Source organism: Anguilla rostrata, chromosome 8 (assembly GCF_018555375.3).
Source record: "Anguilla rostrata isolate EN2019 chromosome 8, ASM1855537v3, whole genome shotgun sequence".
NCBI lineage: Eukaryota > Metazoa > Chordata > Actinopteri > Anguilliformes > Anguillidae > Anguilla > Anguilla rostrata.
The window spans coordinates 15,436,303-15,461,233 of NC_057940.1; the positions used below are offsets into that span (position 1 = coordinate 15,436,303).

A 24,931-nucleotide genomic window follows, 5' to 3' on the forward strand; every position below is an offset into this window, starting at 1 on the left:
TGGGGGGGGCTATGAATCTTAGAACTCCTCTAGTCTCTTCCCACTCTTCCAAGGAGTTGACTGCTCCATAAGCTGTTTTATATTCTTGTACGATAATACAAATGTCTAAATGGTGAGAATGGTGCTGTACTGGGCATATGTATGTTTAAGCCATACATCAATTCTTAATTTTGTTCATTTACCCGTGTTTTTGATTATGGTCCAAACAATGTGAAAATGCGAAGAACCATGGCAAAGACACATGGCAGTTAGATAGAAGGAAAAGTCTGGGGTAACATATGAGCCCAAAATGGAACTTATTTTAGAAGAGGAGAAGAGAAAAGACTCAGGCTTTTGAATTTATTTCATGATTCTGGCTACACTGCTGGTCACTGCTCCATGTCAAAATGATAATATATCTCATAGGAGCAGTAGTATACGGGCCAAACCAAATGTCACTCATTTACATTTTTAATATGTATTCATGAGGAGCTCAAAAAATATAAACTGTATTTATAAAGACAATTCCACGTGCACCTTCAGAGATCAAAGGGGCAAGGTATGATAATTATGAACCACAAGCTCTCATCTGACAGTATATAAGAAATGACATCACACGATGATTAAAAATAAATAAATAAATAATTCATTTTGCGTCTGAAAGTCAGTCATCCTGAAATGTGCTGAGCCTACAGAATGTCAATTACACAAGACGAAATCCTGTTATAAGTCAAGGTGAAGACTTCATATCACATATAGATCGACCACTTGAGCATGTCCAATACGCACGCAGAAATGAAATGCATCAAGTATGAGATTAACTATGTATTAAACCATACGCCGCCACACAATATTCCAGGGAGACAAAACCAGGGATGCTGAAGAATACACAATTTTTCATTCCTCTTGGGGGTGCACCATCACGGTGTTTTTTTTCTTTTGTGTGCTGTACTGTAATATTTTTGATGTAGTGCACACCCTGTATGTATGACTTGCATGTACAGGTTGCAGCTGTCATTTTAAATGTCCTCTTGGGGGCAGTCAATAAAGTGCCCTTGATCCTCCTCCAGGACCAAACAGGCGCTCTTTCAGATGCCCTTTCGGATGGTTTCGCAGCCTGTAGCCAGTGGATCAGCGATTTGCATGCAACACGGAGCAGATGCGTTTTCCGAGGGTGGGTATCAGAGACTGCTCATGGAGAACATGGAGCTCAAATCATATTCCAAGTTGCGCAACGACTGCAATATTTTAACACTGAAAGAATCCAGCGTTGGGATATGTGTTTGTATGTGTATGTGTGTGTGTGTGTGTATTCAAATATACATCTAGCACACAAGTGCTGTGCAGATTTAAAGGGAAGAGATTTAGATCTAGCAGTGGGAATGGGCATACAATGCCCTTATTGATGCAATGAATGGAAATTAATCTGTGGAGACATGGGGGGGTGGGGAGGAGTGGACTGACCTGTGACTGATGCCCATTGCACCTGGAGAAGCAGGCGTGGCTAGGTGGGGGGTGAAGGGGGGGGGGGGTGTGGGCACAGGGTTCCTTAATGGGACAGGAGCGGAATAACTGTGCTGCTTAATGAGTCCCAGAGCACCATGGGACTGACAGTAAAGCTGTTATTATGGCAGTGTGATCGGTGCAAGGCACCACCTCCCCTCCTGAATTCTTCACATGCACAGCTGGTGGTAAGTCTGCATGTCTAGTTCTTTTTTTTTTTGGGGGGGAGGGGGGTGTTTGCATAACATAAAAGGATATTTGAGAAAGATCTCTGTTTCTTGGACCTCTGGATTATTTGCATGAGCATCGTTAGGAGTATTGCGAGTCCATTACTTGTCCGTGCATTAGGCTGTGGCCAGTCGGCCGACTTGAAACGCATTTGAACTACCACCGGTGCAGCCTGTATCAACGCCACTAAGCAACATATAAAACAAGAGGTAGGAGAACATCACCGACTTCCACCTCTGCCTTCCTGATTCCTGCTGAAGTGAGCCGGCAGAACTCAGCCAAAACCAGACTGAAAGCCACGGAGCAAACGCACTTCATAAGAGCAGTCCTCAGCTCCGCGGGGGGAGGAAGGAGAGGGCTCAACTGGCAGCTTTCTGCAAGGAGACGTCACCCTCGTTCAGCAGGCCATTACACAGAGATGGATGGACTCAGGCGCAGTTTAAAAATCGGCGAATGGCTGCCGGGCTGGAGAAATCGGCGATGTTCGCCGTGCGCAGATCACAGTTTGCATTGTGGCTGCTCTGCGCGCCGCTTCGGTTTGCTCCGCTGTGGCTGCTCATTGATCGCAGAACGTTCTCCTTGTTTTTTCAGATGTTCCTGCAATACGTGTGCGATGTGCCTCATCAAGACGGCCTTGAAAGCCGAGGATCCCTCCGTCCACACCCCTCGCACTGCCCCCCCCCAGCAATGCGTCTGCCCAAGTCTCAGGCCTCGACACTGATATGATTAACACAGCCCGTTGCAGGCGTGCCGCTAAGGAAACAATCCTTCTTAATTGAGAGGGGAGAAAGCCGAACTCGATCAACGGTGCACAGATTTCAGCTGTTCTTGCGCCTAAAAACCCACCCCCATCTGAGCTGGGCTAATGCCCGGTGGTTGTGCTGCTCTTACTGATTGCAGGGGGTCGTTCGACAACAGATCCTGATGAAGTTAGCCCAAGCATTAAGGCACGTCTGTCTCTCACGATCACTTTAAGGATCAGTTGCAAATTCCAGAGTGGAACACAAGCAATCTTTATACTTCCTTGTAGAAGGAAAAGCTGTACCTTATTTTGGCAATTAGAGAAGGATGGACTCTAGATCACGAGGAACTCAATTCTGGTCTTAACTCAACACTAGTAATTAAATCATTATCATTATTACAACGACTACTAATACTGCTAATAATAATAATAATAATAATAATAATAATAATAGTATGATTATTATTATTATTATTATTATTATCCATTTGATGATTATGGTGGTTTATGTTCTATTGTTGAGAAAACCTCTATCACAGCTGGATTTTGTTTAAAAAAATACCTTATAGCAATATTCACAAAACAGCTACACAGTTTTTTAATTACCATGTGCTATCAAAGTGTAGAAACACAAGTTCAAAGGTTAAGTCAGTGAAAATGCATCTTACTAGTCAAACTACTCAACGTGTGATTGGCCAAAGTCTGCCTGCACTACTTCATTGGCTCTCAGCCAATTTCCCATTCCAATCAACACAGCCAGTCTCTAAATAACAGGAAAACATGAAGACACATCTGTGAGGTACAAAAAAAAGAAAAAGTGACTAATTGGAATTCCCCTGTTAAACACAGCTCAGTGGAAACAGAGTGGAGAGAGAGGAGACTGGAGAGAGAGAGAGAGAGAGTAACAGACTATGCATGAAAAACAGAGAGTCTGACACAGCGACGGCTGTGAAACCCTTCTGTAATGGGAGAGTAGATTGCATGACTAGTAAGGTACAGTATGTACCTGCCAACTGGCCTGAGGAGAACAGGGTTGGCAGATAACCTGTCAGACTACAGCTCAGCTGGAGCGTCAAAAGATGAGCATCAACTTTTTATTTTTTCATCTTAGTTATTATCTATGTCTGCATTGTTGGTGGCATGACTAAATAATCAACACATATACCACAGCACATAAATGCTATTGGTGTGGGCATTCCATTAGGCCACAATTGAATTTGAATTTAGATTAGAGAGAAAGATGAGAAACAGGCAGAAGAAGAGATGAGAGCAAAATGAGGAGAGAAACAGAAGGAGATGAGCGACTAAGACTGAAGTGAGGGAAAGGCCAAAAGAAGAAAGACAGGAAGAGGGAGTGAGAGAGCTTCCTTTATTCTGTGCTTTATTTGATTCGCCAGGCTGTGAGATAAGTCCCAATTAAACCTGCTTTACCGTACATCTCTCCAAGAATTCCGGCATCCTTTATTATTACCGTGACTGGAAAGACATAAAAACAGCTTAGCTGAGTCATGCATTTTTTCCCTTTCCAACACAAAATTTGATTACAATGTATAAATTTTTAAAAATCACATGCTGTATTCTGTTAATGTCTCATAAAATAATTATGAGAAATTTAATTCAGATGTTTGGAAATGTACCCGATCAATAAAATTTCTGTCAGTTCTTAGAATTTCATTTCAGAATAAAAGGCACAGTTTTACTACAGCCACGAGCAGTAGTTTAAAAAACAAATCCTGATGGTCTTAGTTCTGTGACAACCAATGATCAAGGAAATTTATGTGGGAACAGGTCTCAACTGATGCTCATATCTGTATAGCTATTAACCATAGTAACCTAACACATGTAAAAGGGTAGGTACCACAGGTGAATAGTGCAAAAAATGCCTTTCCTCCAATCAAAATGACATTATATATTTTGAATGTTGACACAGCTGCAAATATTTTTTGCATTCGACTTTTATTTATGTTCTAGGAACATTAGGTCAGAAATAATGAAAAAGTACAAATTTGCATATTAGTTAAACCCTTTTTTTCTCAGTGGATTAAGTCAGATTTTTCTGTTACAATGTGTACAATGTTAAATTTTTTTTGTACTGGACATAGGTAATTTACAGAAAAAGCCTATTAATGCTAATTTTGTGCTTGGTATACTAGACAACTGTTATAAAAAAACATCTAAATTAACTGTTTAAAATTGTTTCGATCATTGTTTTGGATATTTTATGAAACTACAGTCGCTGTAGAAGCTAAATACTATAATATCTCAAAATTGATCCAGCCAAAATCACCCTTTTCACCTGTGGTGCCTCCGCTGAAAATAACTGCCTTGATAAATTAAAAAGTCAATGTGTTTCATGAATATCACCTCTCATTATAGGTTTTCATAAACCAGCATAAAAAAAAATCTTTAAATGAACTATGAAAATTGCATTAATGTTACAAGTGGTAATATTTTTCAAGACTCAGCTGTTGACCTGGTATGAGCACAGTGCTACAATCACATTGCGAAGGGTGTGATAAGAACAATCAATTAGGTCGTATGACGGACAGGTGCTAAAGAACTGAAAACAATCAAGGCGTAAAAACTATGGCTGCTCACAAAGCACGAAAGCATAAAAAGACATAAACACCAAGAAATACAGGAGACCACCCAGAGGTGCATAGCTGGGCATTCTATCATTGATAAATGCATTTATTTGTCCTTCACTTTCCACAAAGATAACCTTAGTCGGTGGAGTTTCTCATCCAACATCAGAGCTGATCTGGTCAGTAAATCAAGAGCTCCAGAAAAATACTGTGTGTGGGAAAAAAAGGTGGTGGGCCGGTTTCATGCTTTATTTACCTGTCTCTCTCTCCCATGGTGGCCGAGAGCCGGTGCCTGACTTCAGCCTTAAATCACCCGTGTCGCCCTCGCAGGGCGGTCTCGGAGCGGCTACGCCATTCAGGGCAGCCACTGCATCAGGGAAACAGACTGGGTCACTGGGGGGTGGGGCAGAGCGGGTGACTGAAGGCTCTGACACTTCACGCAGCAGAATGGCGGAGCAGGCGGGATCCGTGCCGGGCTCAGTACCTGCCCCGCACCCCCAGGTCCTGTTCGGCCGCCCTCTCGATGGCCCGGTGGACCACGCGCACTTCCTCCTGGCTTAGCGTCCTCTCCATGTGACGGTAAGCGATGCGGTAGCAGTGGCTGACTTTCTTATTTCTGTGTGGGGAGAAGGAACGCAGGGAGAAGAAAAGGGCCGTGAATAGAAGAGAGGCAGGCTTAGGCAACACATCCTGGAAAAGAGGAACTTCCCACTAAATGGCTACAATCAGACAATACCTATTTGTAGAGCAGGAACAGCCAGGCTCATTATACCCCTTTCCCATGGTAGAGCTGGAACCAGGCTGGCTCATTGTATCTCTTTCCCACTGTAGTCCAGGAACCAGACTGGCTCATTATACCCCTTTCTCACTGTAGAGCTGGAACCAGGCTGGCTCATTATGCCCCTTTCCCACTGCAGAGCTGGAACCAGACTGCCACATTGTATCTTTCCCACTGTTGAGCCAGAACCAGGCTGGAACATTATATTCATTTCTCACTGTAGAGCTGGAACCAGACTGGCTCATTATTACCCTTTCTCACAATTGAGCTGGCACCAGGCGAGCTCAACATACCCCTTTCCCGCTGTAAAGCTGGAACCAGTCTGGCTCATTATAGCCCTTTCACACTGTAGAGCTAGAACCAGACTAGCTCATCACACCCCTTTCCCACTGTAGACCCTAAACCAGGCTGGCTCATTATACCCCTTTCCCACTGTAGAGCTGGCACCAGACTGGCTCATTATACCTCTTTCCCACTGTAAAGGGAATGACAGTGATAGAGTGGCTGAATTGATAGAGAGGCTAAAAAAATCAAAGAGGAAAAGCCTGCCTTTGAGGCATGGAGGACCATCTGTACTGACACTGCCAGCAGAGAGGCCACAGAGGCAGTCCAATCCCAGACCAATGGCCCTCAGCCGCCAGGTCAAAGAGACAAAATGCAGCGGCCCGGGATGTAGTTTGGCCACACTTCTGAGTCCTTTTCCCTTCAAACCCCGTTTCCCCCCCCCTCGCTCGTTACATTTATGAGCCCCCATCTCCTGTCTCTGCGACATTGCTCGTATTTGTGGGAGGCGAAGACCTTTTCCATTCCACAGATGTGCGCAAAATGCTAATGGGTCCAGGGCACCCAGCTGCACGGTCTGGTTGGATAAACAAAGAAACGCCTCTTTGCATTCCTGACGGCGTCAATTTCCACCAGCAGGGATGAGATGCAGCAACTGTACGGGTGGGGGTGGGGTGGGGGATCCCCTGCAACTAAGTGAAAATTGAACCTGGGGTTTTAAATTTAATCAGCAGTGGTTGAAGGGCTATACATCTGGACAGCTTTCCTCTGAGCGTTTCATGAGTCAAGGAAATAAATGACATTTTCCCTCTTATTGTCCCTGAAAAAAGTTCAGGAGAGTTGGTGGAGGGGTAGTGGGCACCCCCAAAAAATACAACATTTCACCATAATACAGGAGGAAATCCCTTATTTGCATATCGGCATTTTTCATTATGTAACTTAATTGGAAAACAAAATACATGGCTTATCTAACCAGTCTGGACAATATTATGAAAAATAAAATATGAAACGTTACTTAGCAAGCGGTGAGGGAGTTATGCAGCACAAATATGCATGAGCTTTTGGGTAACATTAGCAGTCCCATCTTCGGTCTTCCACCCACACAGAGTACAGAGCACAGAGCTGAAAGCTCATTAACGCTGGTTTTTTTCTAGCACATTGTCGGTCAGAAATCCGCGTTTGGTGTCATCATTCTGAGGCCTGACAAACTGGGGCCATGCTCGAGAGCCCTTGGGACTCACTGTTCTGGGAGCCAAGACGACTGACGAAAGGGACTCTCCCCCTGACTTCCGCTCCCAGAAACTTCAGTGGAAGGAAAGACGACAAACGTACTCCAGTGGAAATATCAGCGAGTGGGGGAACAAAAAAAAACGTTTAGCCCATTGATTGAATACTAATTACCACGCTGTGCGTAAACGCACCAGAGTCATGCCACTGTTAACGCTAATTTACATTTTCGAAATGCGCTCGCATTAGATCACCGACAGCAATCAAAACACTGCGTTTAAAAGGCGCCGTGCATTCGTCTGGAGGCGTGCGTGTTATTTGCGGCTAAGATCTCACGTACGCGTGATGAACATCTCAGCCGCAAAAAACGGCTAGCACGGAACGTGCGCCTTCAAAGCGACACAGGGGTGCTCAATAATTCAGTGCGCACCGGTGGAAGAATGTAATCCAAACACACCAGCCAACTGCCTTTTACTGTCCTGTTCCGTGTTTTATTGTGCTGTGGAGTTCGGCTCCCTCCCTCAGTGTACTGCGGTAATTCACGGCGTATTTCCCAAGCCTTTAAGGGGGCGCGGCACTGCAATAAGGCTAAACTACAGTAACAGACAAGAGTTAGAGCACAGCGGCTCACTTGAGGCTCAGCGGGACAAAGGGCTGAACTGCAGGTCTGATTCTCTCAGTTGCGATGAGTCTCAGGTGCACGGTATGTTGAGTTGCATGGTGGCAGTGATTACATAGGTATAGATAATAAGATTTCGTAATCCGACTGCATTCCGCCAAAAGGGTAGCTTTGGATAAAGACGTCTGTTACATGCTGAAAATGGACAATATGAATAGCATTAAAGATGTCTCCTGGTGGTTCTATGAGGGAATAAAACACAAGGAAAGAGCCTGGTTGGCCAACAGAGGAATCACTATATCAGTGCTAATGACCATTAACTTGGTGTACATCTCCAAATGAGTCATGTGTAAAAAAAAAATGGATTGCCCTGTATCTGCATTCTTTATTTCTTCACTTTAAAAAAACAAAAAAAAAAACAACAAAAAAAAAAACTTCAACTAAATTCACACTTTAGATGCACATACTAAAACATAAACATTCACTGAAGCATTAAGTTCTTCAGAGAATTCCCCTGGGTGTGTTTTTAAACACAGATAAATCAGGGAGTTCCTGCAGGTAAATGACATAACTGAAATATACAAAAAAAAAAAAAACAGATTTATGACTTAATCAGCAATTAAATGTCAGAGGCATCACGATGGTAACATTCCGCAGACAGGTATGCTAGATTTATAACAGCGAGATATTCTGGAATTTGGACGTGCCATCGAATGAGTTATTTCATGAATTATTTAACCAACGAAAAAGGTAAATGTCAGCTGAGGCGTAAAATACTGTGTCTGATAAGTGAACATGCTGGTCTAAGTTTGCTTTCAATTGCAAAGTTTGCTAAGGATCATGTGTCACAGAGGAAGCCACGCACTGAGCTCCTGGCCAACAGGATTAACTACCGGGCCAACAGCATCCTCTTTGCATTACATTACATTACATTACATTACAGGCATTTAGCAGACGCTCTTATCCGGAGCGACTTACACAGCTTTGCCGCAGCATAATTTTGTTAGGGACACACAATTGGGTAAAACTGACCGTGAGAATGACGTTGCAGAAGCCAACACAACCACAGCACAGGCAAGGCAAAAGAGAGGTGAAGATATCCGCTTGCAGCAGACACAATGCGTTCTGGGTAACGGTCAAGGCCAATTACCTTTCACTGACATGGACTCATTAAAGAGCGTGAGAGTACCAGTTGCATTTCCCTGTCATCCACTCTTTCTCATCCAACACCAGGGGTATGAGAAACAGAGGCACAGGCCTAGAACTCCAGGCCCATCCAGGCCTACTCCAAGGCAGCACCGTATTCTCAAAAAAAGAGACGCGTCAGGCTCTACCCACCACATGACCCCGTAGATTCTATTAAAAGTCTCCTGCACCCTGAACCGCTCCCTCTCACACCCGTTTCTCGCTCTTTCTCTCTTCCTCTTTTTCTCCTTTCATTTCTCCGCCCGAGCCTCAGCCTCTCTGCCGGCGGAGTCAAACGCGAATGAAAGCTGCCTCTCTGGGTGGAGAGGACCGAACGTGAGAGCGTGACACAGGTGAGAGATGGAGCCCCCATGCGTTATGGATGAGCGGGGGAGAGGGAGGGGCGGTGGAGGTTAAAGGCAGCAGAACAGCATTACCTATTCATTCAGTTGAGTTAAAGGGAACACGGCCTGAAATAGAAACTGCTAGAAACGCAAGAAATATCCCCAATTCACTACACCAAACATTCTAAATATATCACACGCTTCTGAGCGTGCATTTTTTTGTGTAGGTGTGTTATGTAAGTTCGTCTGCGTGCGAGTCTGTGCGCGTGCTGGCGTGCGCTTGCGTGCGCACGTGTGCACATGCATGAGTATGCAAATACGTGCGTGTGCGTGTGTGTGTGTGTGTGTGAATACGATACATGGGAAGGATAGAGTGTGTGGCTGCGTTTGCGTCTGCGCGTGAGTGAATGTCTGTATGAAGGCTGAGGCAGAAGCCTCTCTCTGCCACGTCTCTCTCTGATATGTCCGAGCCACAGACCGGCTCAGCTGCTCACGTGCAGCGGATGCTAATAGATCTCAGTCAGCTGGAGTGAGTTGTCTTCCCCAATTAACCTCAGAGTCCAGTGTCTCCCTCTTCAATTTCCCTCCCGAACACAAAAGCGTCCCACAACGCTCAGGCCTCCGGGGACAACCCCACGAAAAAGCAATTAACACATCGGCTGGTGCCCCCCCCCCCCGCACAGCCTCCCCTCTTCAGCAGACAGGCAAGAGATTTATAACGGCTGGCGGTCTGGCACAGTGGTTGGCTGAAACAGCTCACACACAGAGGGCTACAGGTTTGAATCCTAATCTTTACAATACTGTGGTAGCCTCAAGCAATGTACTCAGCCTGAATGCGCTATATTGGGCTGAGTCAAAGGGGGAATATGGAATGTGAGCTCTAGCTGGTACTGTAAGGTGCCTTAGCCATGGGCAACAGCTGCTAAGCACAGAAATAAACAGGTTTATAATGAATCAAAAATGATCAGAAAACAAGTTATTCAAAGTGACATTGTCATTCAGGTTTTTTTTCCTTTCAGGTAACCTTTAAGTGGGCCCTTGGTGTCGGCTGGAAGCGTCTGAAGGCAGTGTTCTGTGAGAAAATGGCCTCCCCACTCCCATTAGGTGGAGGGACTCAAGTTCATTTTCCATTCAAACCTAAAATCTGTCAATTAAGAGACATACCTGAGAACATCAACGCTTCCTTCACACAAACCTATTTTTCATAACAAGGCAAAATACATTTTCTCATCGTAAAATAAATAAATAGATATTTTCATTATGCATGTCTTTTATATTTATTACAGTGGAAATGTGTTTGTTTTCCCTATAATTATGGTAATTTCATAGCTTGTTTCATTATATCAGTAATAGCTCACCTAAAGCCCATAATTGGCTAATTTAGAATACAAAGACATTCATGCTGATATACAGATTCAGTTATTCTGACATCATTCCGCACATTTATTATTCTTTTTTAGAGAAAGATTTTCACCTCAGTCATCAGTTACCTTGTATAACCTAGCAATGCGAACTGGAGGTGTCAGACCCAATTAACATTATTTAAGAAGATTTTTTAGGGATAATTCCACAGTGATCTTTGCACCTTTACATGAGCATGGCAGTGTAGTAACTGATACAATGACATCCCTGTGTTCGGAAGGAAAATCCATGGAAATTTGCCACCTCAGAGGACAAAAAAAGACGAGTGTAAAAAACAACCCTCTGACGCCATGCACAATCCATAAAACACATTTTGCATTTTCAAATTCAGGCACAATGTAAAAAAAAAAAAAAAGACAGAAAGCAAAATGTAAATGGATTGGAATTGCAGATAATGTACTTGCCCCAAGCCACTTTAGGTTCATGTTTATGGGCTGCAGGGAGTGCATCGATCCGAGAGTTTCCTTACGAGGCGTGGAACCGGTTGGGGGGGAGGGGGGAGGGGGGAGGGGGGTCCCGTGGCAAAGCTACTGAGTGGCTGGTCAACAGCGGGATCCTAGAGGGAGACTCTGAAATGTAACACCGCGGGGCTGCTGGTTCTCTGAGAGCAGGAAGCACATCAGACAGGAGATTCCCTCAGCGGACCGGCGCTATCAAGCCGGGTTTCCGAAACCACAGAGAAAGCTCCCGCGTAAACGATACCACACCTCCCAGGCCTTTCTGCATTTATGGGTTTTTTTTTTTTTTTGTGAGGGGATAGGTACTTCCTGTGCTCTGTTTTTCATGCTTCCTGGATAAATTACTTACACAGTTAAGACCCCCTGTGGGGAATACAACCCTTCTTCAGACGGGAAAAGGGGGAATTGCCTGGAGTTTGTGCTCAGGGACCTTCGGCACTTTGATGGGAAGCGTTTTCCACTCTCTCTCTGCTTATCAACTTCACATTCAACTTATGCAAAATTCAGCATTTCTACAAAGAATTTGTATCTGAAGATTGTATCTCCTTTATACTTATACAACACTATTTTTTGACTCCACACTGTGATTTTGGTTCAGTACGGACTGTTGTTGGATCCCTTGGAATACTTTATGGATGGACATGCTCTGCCTTAACCAATCGAAAAGCTCACTTAGACCTATGAGTCCTGTTACGGTCAAAATCCACAGTGAAAAATGACTGTGCAGGATAATTCTGCCAGCAGCCAGTACATTATGGCCCTATGAATAGTACATGTAATAGGGCACTATTGCATAAGCCTGACACCGTGTTATTAGCTCCTGTAGGGAGCCCTGTCACTGGCATTACGCTCTGACCACTTTAACGGTTGAATTTGGCTGCAAAGCCAGGCCAGGTTGAACCACACTGGATACATTTACGCACAGCATTGTGGATTTAACTACCGCGGCTTACGCAGCCAAGTCCCATCCTCATCGCGCTGACAAAATGGCGGACGCACATGACAGCGCACGCCTGACGACAGCCGCTGCCACGGATGAAAGCGAGGCTGTGAAGAAAGTGGCGGGTTTTTCCCCCCCCTTTCCCGTCAAATTGATCGGAGCGACTCCGTCGGCTTCAAGGAAAGGAAGCTCGATAATCAATCAGCATTCCAACGAGCGCTAACGCTCCGCCGTTCTGACGTTCCCACTCACGCAGCCGCTGGATCATTGACTAATTATAACTCACCAACACAGTGGGCTTTCAAAACCCATCATTATTTTCTTGGGGTGTGAGATAAGACAGGTGGAAAATCCACGCGTTCTGTTACCTAAGACAGCCACAGGGAAAGAAGTATCAGACACCGTTGGCCGTGCTGCTTTATACAGCTTCCATGTTAGATATTACACATCAACACAGCTGATTGAAGTGACATGGGTTATGTGCTTTGGAGCATTCGATGATACAACAGCGGTGGCCCACCGGAAATGCAAGATTCAAGCCTAATCGTTACTACCTGAAGCCTTTTGTCAGAGTGACTGACAAGCCGTCTGAGATTCCAGTGATTACTGCCTTTACATGGTTTCTCCATACTGATCCTGCTATGCTGAATGCAACGTGTTATAAAGAGCTTTTACAAAGACTTATCAAACACATTTGAACAAGACACTGAATAGGGAAATTATGTTTCTTCTATATTCTTAGTTGCTATGGATAAAAGTGCCTGCTAAATATAATGTATACAATGTCATGTAATGAACCCCATAAGAGAACATTGTACAATCTGCCAATGTTATTTATATGAATTCACTGAAAATACAAATATGTGCCTATAAATGTGTTTTTATAAATAACAGGTTCCCCAGTAAGTAGGTTTCCACATTGTCCCCTCCTGTTGTGGGTGGTAATGAAATAATTGGCTTGGCTTTCCTTCCATGTTCTGCAGCTGTTGCCAGGGAACAGGGATCCGAGGTAAATTTGCGGGGATAATCCCGTCAGCCCTGGGTTTTGATGAAGGGATTAAACACAGTTTATATTAATTAATCAGGACTCTGTGACAGCTACTGCGATCAAGTCTCCAGCCAGGTTTAACAAGGTGTCACGCTGACTGCTGGAGCAAAGTCCTTTTTTCTGAGACCCCTTCCCGTTAAAGAGGTCAGCAACTACACACAGTAGCTTTTAAGTTAAGTCGGCTAATTGGCTACACTGCTTGGTTCCAGGGCTGGGACTGTTTCAGCAGTACCTTGCTATGAATGCCCGATGCTGGTACCATAACAGCTTCTTGTGGGGACAGTGTGGAGCTGTCTCATAGCTGAAAGGGATACTGAGAAAGGACAAAGTGTGCTACCACAGCACTGCAAGAACAACAACTGTCTTCCACACAATCCATACCAATCTGAAATGCAGACATTAATTGCACATTAATATTACATCCTATTAATATTGAATTATGTATTTGCTTAGCAGAAGGCAACCTATAGAGTGTACAATTCAAAATGTTCCCTTTTCACCAAGCTTAATTACTCACAGCGGTGTGGTGGTTCAAGCTGGGTATAATAGCTGTTGCAACCTGCATTCTCCTGGTGATAAGTGCACTATATTCACAGATAATTCTGGAATAGCACACTGCCACCATGCTACGTCAGGCCAAAGGCCTTAAACCCTTGTGCTAAAATAGGATGTAGAGATAGATGAGCAAAATCTTATCAATGGCACTCTACCCTGCCATGTCAGGGAGAGCCACATTACTAGAGGTCCTTGGAAAATCTTACACTGCCAGTATTAGAATTCACATTCTGAGATCTGAGCAGAACTCTCACAGCAGGGAAGCAGACGTTAAAATATTCAGCACGTTGTTAGACTGAGAGGACTGCCTTCCTGTTTGTGCAGGCCTCCACAGCTGCAGGATGTGCATTTCATGCCCCATGAGGCTGGGCTTTCTTGGTTTTGTTTCCCTCTTTCACTAATCAGGGGGAGGTGCGTTTGAAGGGTGCATCTAACATCTACCATCAAGCTCACAGAGAGAATGGTCTGGCCTCACGAGCTGGCACTGCTGCCGTTTACTGGCCTATTCATTACTTTCCCATACACAGCAGCACTCCTGTAGCCATTCACAGTCTCATCAAGCAAGGCTGTGATTCACTAGCCGCTTAACGCTCTTGGTGGATTTTCATACGGAGCTTACGAGAGGTCTTCAGGCCCCTTTAAGAGAACTAAAATAAACTTAAAGAAAAATAACAGGAAGGACTGCATTCCCAAAGGGCCGTGAATCTTTTTTATTAGTTTAATTAGAATTTTAAATACAAATAACTGTTGTGAAAGCCAGCAGGATTGTTTCTACGTGGCATAACTGAATCAGTTTATTAATGCAGCTTATAAATGCCGCATAACAATCCAATAGGTTAATATCTATTAAAAATGTATATACATATCTTTATTTCACTGTTTATCTGCTTTGTTTTCTTGTTTTACAATCTTACACGCCAGCAAATTGAATGAAAAGGGCTGAACTAATCATCTTGTAATGCTATTCCATATATTACAATTAAAAATCAATAAAGAATTTTAGTTTTTGCAGCAAGGATAGGAGCAAAGGCCATAATACTGGGGAGGTTTCACATTACATTCACATCACTTACACCTCCGCGCTCACCCAAGGTCAAACTAAAACACTAAAACACAGTCCTTTAACCTCAGAGATACACTGACAGAATCAAACCTGTGGTGTCAATTTAATATACATGAGAAGCAAACATGTACATCCATAGAAAGTAAGTATTTGGCTTACAAACAAAGATGCGATTTCTCTGAGTCTAATGCAACCACTCATTTATACATTACAGAGGTTACAACCACACATTCCAGGTCTTTGCTCGGATTGGTTTTAATCTCTTAATGGGAGCCACTGATTGGACATGCACTCATATCACCTGCTGTTCCAGATGCCAATCAGCTGCTGTTGAAAGGACTTTTTTAAACCCTTGGGAGAGTGAATTGCCGGGCCAGGAGTGGACAGCGCTGACAGGCTGGACTGGCTGTGTGCTGACAGGGCTGGCCTGAAGGCACACAAGCGCTCCCTCTTTCTCCCCAGGTCCCTAACACAGACCTCTTCAGAGCCAGAGACAAATCTGTTTCACCAAAAGACCTGCTTTCATTAAAAAGTGGATTACTGTCCTGTGGAGTTTACTGTCACGCAACGAGATTCTGAGACAGCCGTTGGAAAACACTCCCTCGCCTCATTAGTCCAGAACTACTCAAACCGCATCCCATAAGGCTGTGGTCCGACAGGATATCCAGCTAGCTTTAAAGTGCTAATGCCCCCTTCAGAGGCTCGAATTAGGTCAATAAAATTAATGACTGGATAAATTTAACAGAATGCTCAAATTTTCAAAGCAAGAAACAGGTTGCCACTGTCCTGACAACTATCAATAGGGATTGAAATATGGGATAATAAGGAAAGTGCAAATATGGCTGCATATGGATAGTGCGCAGACAATATTTTCTTCCTGTGACCTCATGTCTTGCAGGATGAGGTCTTGCACCTACAGCAAAAGAGTGGGCGTGCCCATGGTTATTTCCCGAGATGGGTCATTACCCTGGAGGAATTTCCGAAAGAAATAATAAGCTGTTTTAGTGCACTTTACAGCCAAAGCAGAAAATCCAACTGATAGGCCTCCTGTCACCTTTGGCCTACAGTCACGGCCAGCTTTCAATTAACGGCTGATGAGTGGCTAAAGGAAGTGGGCGAACTGGCTAATTGCGCAGATCACGGCCTTCGTCGGGGTGATTAAATCCGGAAGTGGGGCACAATAGGCCCTCTTATGACCCTTACAGGAAGTGCAGCTTCTCTCTCTCCAGGGCCGCAAGGGCCGAGCAGCATGAGCATTAGCATTAAATATCCATGAGGACTTAGCCCGCTGCACTCTCCACTCACCTTGCAGACACTAAACAAATCATAACTAGAACAAATATGCACTGTCCTCACAGAAAATAAAGGGGCTTTTCCCATTGGTTACTTTCAGGAGAGTAGCGCCCCTCCCCCAACCACACGCGTGCAGCCTCAAAAAGGTGGAGGGGTGGGGGGGGGAGGCCTGATGAATATTTTAAAAGGTTATTTTGAGTTTACGTGCTTACTGCTTACTGGCTTGGAAAAGAAAATAAGAGGCGAGGCATCGATCGGCTGTAGCCTCAGGGCCTATGGCGGCCTTTTCAATTATTGACCATCGGCCTATTCGCCCGCCGTAAATCCAGAGCCAGGGAGCCGCCAGCGTCAGGCGGCGGTCCGGGGCGCTTCCAAGCGCCTGCTTTACGGCGGGGGCCTCTGGAGAGGAGCTTACGGTACAGCGGCCCGGAATACGCTGCTGATGAATGGGTCCGGTTCTCCAGGACGGGGGGCTCAGCACCAAATCCGACCGACAGGCCCTCTCCCGGCCCGGGCGGCGGAGGGAACGAGGGGATATTGATGGCGTGGGATTAAGGGCCAATCGATGCCCGGGGAACGCTGCGCGCGATGCCGGTCGGCGTAAGCGGTAATAATCCCGCCGAGGCCCTGTCATTATGGGCCGGCTCTGTCCAGAGCCGCTCGGTCGCTCGCAGCTCATCCGCGTGTGACCGCGATGGAACAGCCGCGCTCTGAACGCCACCGCTAGGACCACCGCCGCCGGTCATGAGAATGACATCACATCACATTCATTTAGCAGACGCTCGGATCCAGAGCAATTCACAGTTTGGGAGAACTGTAGAGTAAGTGCATTCATCTAATTAATATGAGCAATAATGCCAGACCTGGCTAAAAAAAACATTCCCAGACAAACTCGTAAGGTGCAACATCACTAAAGCAGTTGTGTAAGTTAACGATGCTAATCAAGAACCAAGAGTCAATGTACAATTTCTAAATATATAGTGTACATACTGAATCCATAACACGCCCTAAGAATGTACCAAACAGTGTTTTTCCATATGTGAATGTGTGTGCGTCTGTAAGCTCGTGATCAATAGCTTGCAGTATGTGTGTACATCTTTCCTTATGAATATATCTTTATTTCCTTATTTTACTTGCCTTCAGGATAAATCAATTCTGTGTGTGTGTGCATGTGTAGGGGTGAGATAGAGACAGAGGAGAGAGAGGGAGGGAGAGAAAGAGAGACACACACACAGAGACAGAGAGAGAGAGAGAAAGAGAGAGAGAGAGAGAGAGATATTTCCACGTGTCAGCAGTTCTTCTACCTTCATATAATCTAATTTCTCACATCAGACTGGAACTCATTTCAGTGACAGATGTGGGCAGGCCATGTGCAGCCATGCTGATTGTGTGATTCCAATAAACTCCATATATTCTTATAACAGATCCCCAATCCCCACTCCTTCAGCCTGGCTGGCCTCATGTATCTCAATCTATGCACCAGCCACCAAACTAACTCAATCCTTTTTTTAATCAGAGGTAAATTATTACCCTGCAGACTGCACTCTCTTCAAAATTTTGCAACTCTAAATTGGCAATGAAATGAAAGCTATGGTTCACACTTATATGTGTATGCTCTATGTTTCTATAGCAACCATAGCTATGCATACACTGCGTGGTCACTACAGTAACCACACTTCATGTAACAGTCCATGATTGCAATTTTTTAAAAACTTTTCCAATAAACATTTATACAATATGCATGTTCAACTGCTACTGTTATCAATTTAATATGAACAGGCAACCCTACACAAAGAAAGCAAAAAGATATTGTGGTAAATATTTGTCAAACATTTGGCAAGATTCCATTGTTGATCCAGATGTTTTATGGTGGTTAGTGAACGGAAGGAAAACTAAGCCTTGTGCTCAATAATTAACGTTAGATACCAGCTTTGACGAAATGATTGTGACAGATTGCGACTGGGTCACGGGTGCTTATGGGTTCATGAAATATTAATGGTGCATAGGATGTTTTTACCCTGAAATGGCCCCCATTCCCTGTCACACACTAGCCACTGTTTACCTATGCATGATTTGCTACTGTGTCTTTTTGACCTACTACAAAATGACACATCTCCGAAAGACACGCGACTTGGTTCTAAATTCACAAATATGGAGAACGCCCATCTCTGCTGCCCAATCAAAACACCCTCTGGTAGCACAGCGTGACGGATCTTAACAGGTAAAGAAGTGAGGAGGGCGGAGAAATAAATGTAAGAGTGTTGCCAGACGTTTCCTTCTGTTAGTTCTGACGCGACAGTTAGGTGTCAGACGGAAGTCGGGATGGTTTTAAAAACGAAGTTTGCTGCCACCTTTTCTGCAAGAACAAAGACACGATGACGCGGGCGAAACGCAGCGCTGAGGAGCCGAAACACGCCGGCGCCACGAAGAAACTGCCGGAAGGAGGCGCCCACACTGTTCCAGTCACAACAAGACATGCCGACGACATCGTAGCGCAGACGGGAAGTCCGCGAGCGAGGCGGAAGGCTGGGCAGGAAGCGTGCGTGGAGGCCGCGGTCACAGGGAGGCTGGGAAGTTCGGCCTGCTTTTCAGACGCGCTTTTTCGAACGGAGGAAAACCTGTGGTCACCAGCACGTCTGTTCCTCAGCCTTTTTCTCTTCATGCTGGCGCAGAGTATACAAACAATGCATGATGGGCATGTGCACAAGAAAATAGGAACATGGAAATTCATAAATTACGTCGTGCAATTATGGAAAAGAAATGAGTCTGATATAAATTGCGATCCTTAATCCTTTGTTTTCTCCCTGTTGCTGAAGCTTGCCAATGTTACTGGGCCTGTTTCTCAGAATGGCTTACAAAGGTCAAGTAATCACCAGCCATACATCAATGGCAGATCATTTTTTATAAAGCGCCGTCACTATCCAATATGAACAATAGCCTGTGACTTCTGCATTCATTTACAGTAATTTATTCAATCAAATCTCACGTACAAAAGAATTGTCACAGCACCTCACAGATTGCAGTACATATAAACAGTTGATACAAAGCGGGCTTTGTAAATGAAGATTTATAAAGAACATGCATTATTTGTTTAGAATGTACAGTCAACAGGTTCATGCAGACAAAGCAGTAGTTTCGGGGTACATCCCCAAATTGGTCATTTATGATTCATTCCCAGAATTCAGTGATGCTACCTTGAGTTTAGTACCTACTGCCTTGGGTCAGCTCCAGTCTCACAGGAGTATGTACACGATAAAAAAATTAAAAACACCAGGTGGTTTTAATGCAAAATTAAGCAATAACAAGTGTTCACTGCTCCACAGAGCCTCATTTCTTCAATAAAACAGCCATTTTCCCACTCCAGAATAATGGCCTCTGTTGTAATCTCTTCCCAGCCAGTGTCCCAATTTAAAGACGGTGCTAGAAGTTGGATTATCTTTTTCTACTAGAAGAGTCGACTTCTAATGGGCACCAGGAGTGGTTCTCAAACAAACAGTTATGCCTGTGGCTGTGATTGTTGTTTATACGGAAAGCACATTTAACTGGCTGGTAATTTGAAGTAGGAAGAGGGGAATTGGGGCAAAGTGAATATTTATTGAGTACTGACCCTCTGGGAAAGGTTTAGTAGGATGTACAAAGTACAAACCAAGTCAATGACCTTCAGAGGTCTAAGTGTTTTAGTGCTAGGCATGTGCAACCCAACACTGTTCGAAATGAGCCTCCTCCCACAGAGCCTGTGGATCCCGTCCCTCCATTGCACTAAAGGCCACGTTTCTCACCTTTGCCTGTAAGTGTGCATGTGCCCCAAGCTGAGGAAAAGCCCGTGCTAATGAGGCCTGAACCTGGGATGGATGTTCGGCTCCGTGGCCCTTCACTCTCATGGGCACATTAGATGCACCTGCAGGTGTATACACAGCCACGCCAACAGAAAGACAATTCAATGAGACGTTGACCTTTCGGAAAACACCAGTAGAAGCGTGCAGTAATCATTGTCATTGTCATCATGTCTTACTTTGAGCCATTGCACACGATCGTTCCCTTTTAATATTTGTAATCGGGACCACTTTGTCCCCCATTGCTTACTTTAGTAATCCCCCATTACTACAAGAAATGGTTTCAATATGATCATGTCACCAAGAGGCCTACAGCTGTAGCAGGATATGCAAAAGTAAAACCGTATATGCTATTAGCATGTAACACAATGTCCCCCATCTCTCTTTCTCTCACCCTCTCTCATTTTCTGCCTCTCCACACACACACACACACACACACATACATGCACGCACAAATACACACCAATTATTGGGGTCTATTTTATCTTTCTGTTTATTTATAACACAATGCAGTGGAGAAACAGGTCATTCCAATTTTACGGGCAGTCACATTGACTGGATCTGAGCTACAGAGATTGGGGAAAACTTTAGTGGTCGTCTCAGCTTCCCGTCTCCCTGAAACCCAAGCCCATGCAGATAGCATGTAGCGCAGCGCGGGGAGAGAGGCTGCCAGGCCTAATTGCTCACATCCTGTCATGAACCCCCCTCTGGAGGACAGCTGGAGGGAGGGGCGGGGAGGGGGGGTTGTGATTGATGCTTTGTCTGAAGCGTTTAAACATCTATTGGGCGATCGAAGAGGGCTCTTCACAGACACATCAGCAGCGGCTACAGTGTCACACACCAGACCGTCCCAACAGGGCAGCCCCCCCACTGCCCCCCACCCCCCCTCATGGACACTGAAACCTGTACCTCCACAAGGGGAGGGACAGCCCTTAAGAAATCATGCTGGAAAAATGGGTACACAGATGCTCGGGGTTCTTGCCTCTAACCCTTAAAGGCACATGGCCATCTCTTCAGCAGGGTGTCAATTGGGCTGGTCCCCCAGCCCGTCCCTATGGCCAGGTGTCAACCTGCCAATGCAAAGGGCATGAGACCAAGTAGCTTTTACTCCAAGTTAAAAGACATCCTAACTGATAATGTTTGAATATCATATAGGGAGCGCTTACCCCTCAAGAACCCCCCCCCCCCCCATTTCCAAAAAGAAAATATCAAACTCCACTTTGAGGAAATTGGGACTGCAAAGGCCAACTCTGACACAAAACTGTAACTTTTGGAGATTAATGGTAAGCTGTATTATCAACCTTGTCTTATGCCCTTTGAGTTGATAGGATGATGTCTGACCATAGTGACATAACAGGATGGGACCAGGTTATATTGTCATTATTTCCACAGGCTGTCTTTGCACACTTCTTATAAGGGATGGCTTCGACCTGTACTTAATAAAATACCTTAATACTTCATAAAATTGTGAAAATTACCACTGTGACTCATAAACTAGTTACCAATGGTAATTGTCACAAACTGAGCACTGACTACTTGGTGTGGAACTGAATCACAACATGAATAAACAGTATAATTGAACTGGAACTGCTTTGAAATGGCATTGAATAAGATTTCACTCATTTGAAATACATTACACCAATTCAATAACTGCACTGCCATTCTGAACTGACGCCTGACCTGCCAGAAAAATCGTTGGTTCCTGTCTGTAACTAAAATGACATGCAAGGATAATAAAATATTTCCCCAGCAGTGAAAATCTACTTCACTTCATGCCTACCCTTCATATTTTGAGTTTTGTGCATTCATTTAAATGCTACGTAGTGTAAAACCTGCTGAATACAGATGACATGCACACGCAATAGCAATGGCTTTACTATGCCATTATTATTATTATTTATACCTTTAGATAACAATTATTTAAACTTGTGGTTGGTGGATTGCTGATTACTGAACATGCCATCTTTGACAGAATTCTTCACTTTTTACTGTAACTGTGCGCCAACACTAAGGCCAAATGTTCAATGAAAGTCAGGCCAGCATCTACAAACTGATGGAAAGCCGTGAGAGGACCATACGGAGAAAGACATCACATCAAATCAGGTCAAATCAAAATTAATTCTGAACAATTGGATTTGCATTGAGTGAGGCAGCGAGATGCTCTATGACAGCAGTGGCCAGCGTTCTCCAGAGAGAAGTATTCATGCAGACAGGAAGACGGATGACAGCCTGAAGAGAGATGCGCCATCGCAGCTTGAGCTGGCGGCCCACGCTTTACGAGATCGAAGATAAACACACGGAACGGTGTGGGCAACGTAAAAACAAAGGGGCTGCTCAGATAAATACATTATGCATTGACTCAATAATAGCATTCCATTATGTCGTAAGCACACACTATTACCTGACACTTTCACGGCATACATCCTAATTACTTTCCATTTATATCGCCAGAGCATGCACCGTTTACTTAACTAATTTGGATGCAGGTTTGCACCCCATCTTTGTTTTGAACCTTTAATATTCTTGTTATGAGTCCTGCTAAGTAGTCACTAAAGAACACTGCACTGCAACACTTCCATGCTCTAAGTAAAAGGAGAAAAACCTATTTTTCAGTAAATATTACCAGGAAATGCAGATGATATATGGAATCACTGCCAATATACAAACATCAAAACATTTAACGAAGTAGAACTGGCCATTAAGCACATCCAGGCCCTTATTTTGCAGATGAAGAGCCCTGAATAAAAATGCAATGAACAGAATGATAATAATAAAGACAAAACATGTGACATGACAATATATTCAGTAACACTAACAAATAGGCATATTCAGCTTCAGAAACCAAGCCTGTGCATTTTTCACGGGCACCAATGACCGGCAGAAGAGAGATGGTGCCAAATTGTTAAATGGCCTGGTTGCTAAGCTCAGAAGTGCCTGGCTCTTGGCACTTAACCTACGACCTTCAGTTCATGCTGGTTGATTTTATGAAGTCACACTAGGCAAAATGTATTGTCTTACAGGCTTCACACAGCATATGTTATGCTTTCATTGACATGTTCAATGTTTCATTAACATTAATATAAATCAGTCATAACCAAATGCAATGCTTTATGCATGGAAAAATCATAAAACATTACATGCAAAATTCAATTTTCAAATGTTACACTAAAGCACACTAAAGTTTATTTCAATGTTTCTGTGGCAACAGTAGCTCACACCATCCTGTTAGAGCATTTTAAGATTCATAATTATTGGTTATGGGTGCCTTTTTTGCATTACATAACAGCCTGCATTAAATAGTTTCATTTTCAATTAAAATTTCTTCTAAATACTTGAACAGAAGGTTTTTTCACCCCGGCACTTACATTATAATTCTGTTTCTATGGGAGAGAAGTTTAAAAGTTTAAATACTTCCTGAGAAATTAAAATGCATTTCCCACCCCAGTAGTCCAGTAAATCATCCAGTCCTTTTTCTGGAAAGGAAGTTGGAGCTTCTCTCAGAGGAAGTCCAACCCAGTCTTATGGTCACACATTGCGGTCAATACAACAGCTACAGACGACCATAATAAGCCCTCATTACTGTAATGTGGAAATTGCAGTGCGTCACAGAGCACTGTAGTGCTTGGCAATGGAGAAACAATCGATAGAAAAAGCACCTTTATCCGCTTGATGGCTTTTGGTGGCTGTAGTTGGGAATAATAACAAAGGAAGGATTTACCACTCAGGCTGCATTAAGTACACGACCTGTTGACAGGCGAAATAAAAAAACCCATTCTTTTTATTTTCTTTCTTGCTTTTTCATTTTTTATTTATTTAAACACAAAGCCACATGCAGTCAGACTTGCCTTGGAATGCTGTGATCAGCAACAACAACGTCAATTTTGTAAAAACCATGTCAAGAAATAGAATCCCCATGTTTCCATATATTTATTATATAATTAACTTGTGGGAAAATAGCCTTCACTCAGCAGCAGATATCTATAAATCTCTCTCCGGGGTTCATGTTAAGTATTATTTGGATTAGTCTAATATCCTCTGAATGCATCTGGCAATTCTTACTTGAGAACCTATTTAAATGAAGAAAATTATGCATTATTTTACTTAATACCAGTGTTCTCTGTAAGTTTTTATTTAGTGCAGAGGCAGTTTCTTCATATCTTCCGAACATTATTATGTACGTTATTATTTTGTCTCATTATTTCTATACATGATGATACTACTAAACAATCAAAATATGAGTCGCAAGTTCACTCATTTCATGAAACTTATTTTTTCTTTTCACCTTTAATTTTCTTCAGGCAGCGGAGGCAGAGCGAATGAAATATAGAAACTCATTCTCGGCATCCATCCAGCGGCTCTTCACTTTTCTTTTCTTTCTGTCCCCGGGGCCTCGGTGCACTATATCCTTTGCTCAAAAGTCCATTTCCAATGAATGAACATTACAGAGTTAGTTGAAAAACACCCTGTTTATCGGCCGAGAGTTATTACAGGTGTGCTCTGTAATCATTACTAACGTGGCCAGTTTGAACTGTTCTAGATTTATAGATGTGCTCTCGTAATTTCTCCATAGGCACACATTTTTGCATTGATCCAATTCCAAAAGTGCTTTAGACGCATGCCATTTTTCCGAGCAAAAGAGTAATGCAAAACAAGTGTTTTTATTTCCCACTGCTCACTTGCAGTGAATCACAATATCACTTTGGGCAGATCCAGTTGCTTAACTGTACAACATGAAAACCCATAATACATTAACACATTCTTTTCTATTCATGATTTATTTTAAATGCCCTTGAAGTGCTAGTTCTGTTAGCTTTTATTGCATGCTGCGCTGAAAGCTAATGCAAATT

At 43.7% G+C, this 24,931-nt stretch overlaps 1 protein-coding gene across 8 annotated transcripts in view; it reads right to left on the reverse strand.

Annotated features, from left to right (window-relative positions):
• Positions 1-5,122: 5,122 nt before the first annotated feature.
• Positions 5,123-24,931, reverse strand: part of LOC135260928 (phenylalanine--tRNA ligase, mitochondrial-like) — an 88,535-nt gene continuing 68,726 nt past the window's right edge. For all 8 annotated transcript variants that reach the window (XM_064346673.1, XM_064346678.1, XM_064346680.1 and 5 more), the window contains one exon: positions 5,123-5,653. In XM_064346673.1, coding sequence (XP_064202743.1) covers positions 5,515-5,653 — 139 coding nt within the window. In that variant the 3' untranslated portion in view covers positions 5,123-5,514. The remainder of the gene's footprint in view (positions 5,654-24,931) is intronic.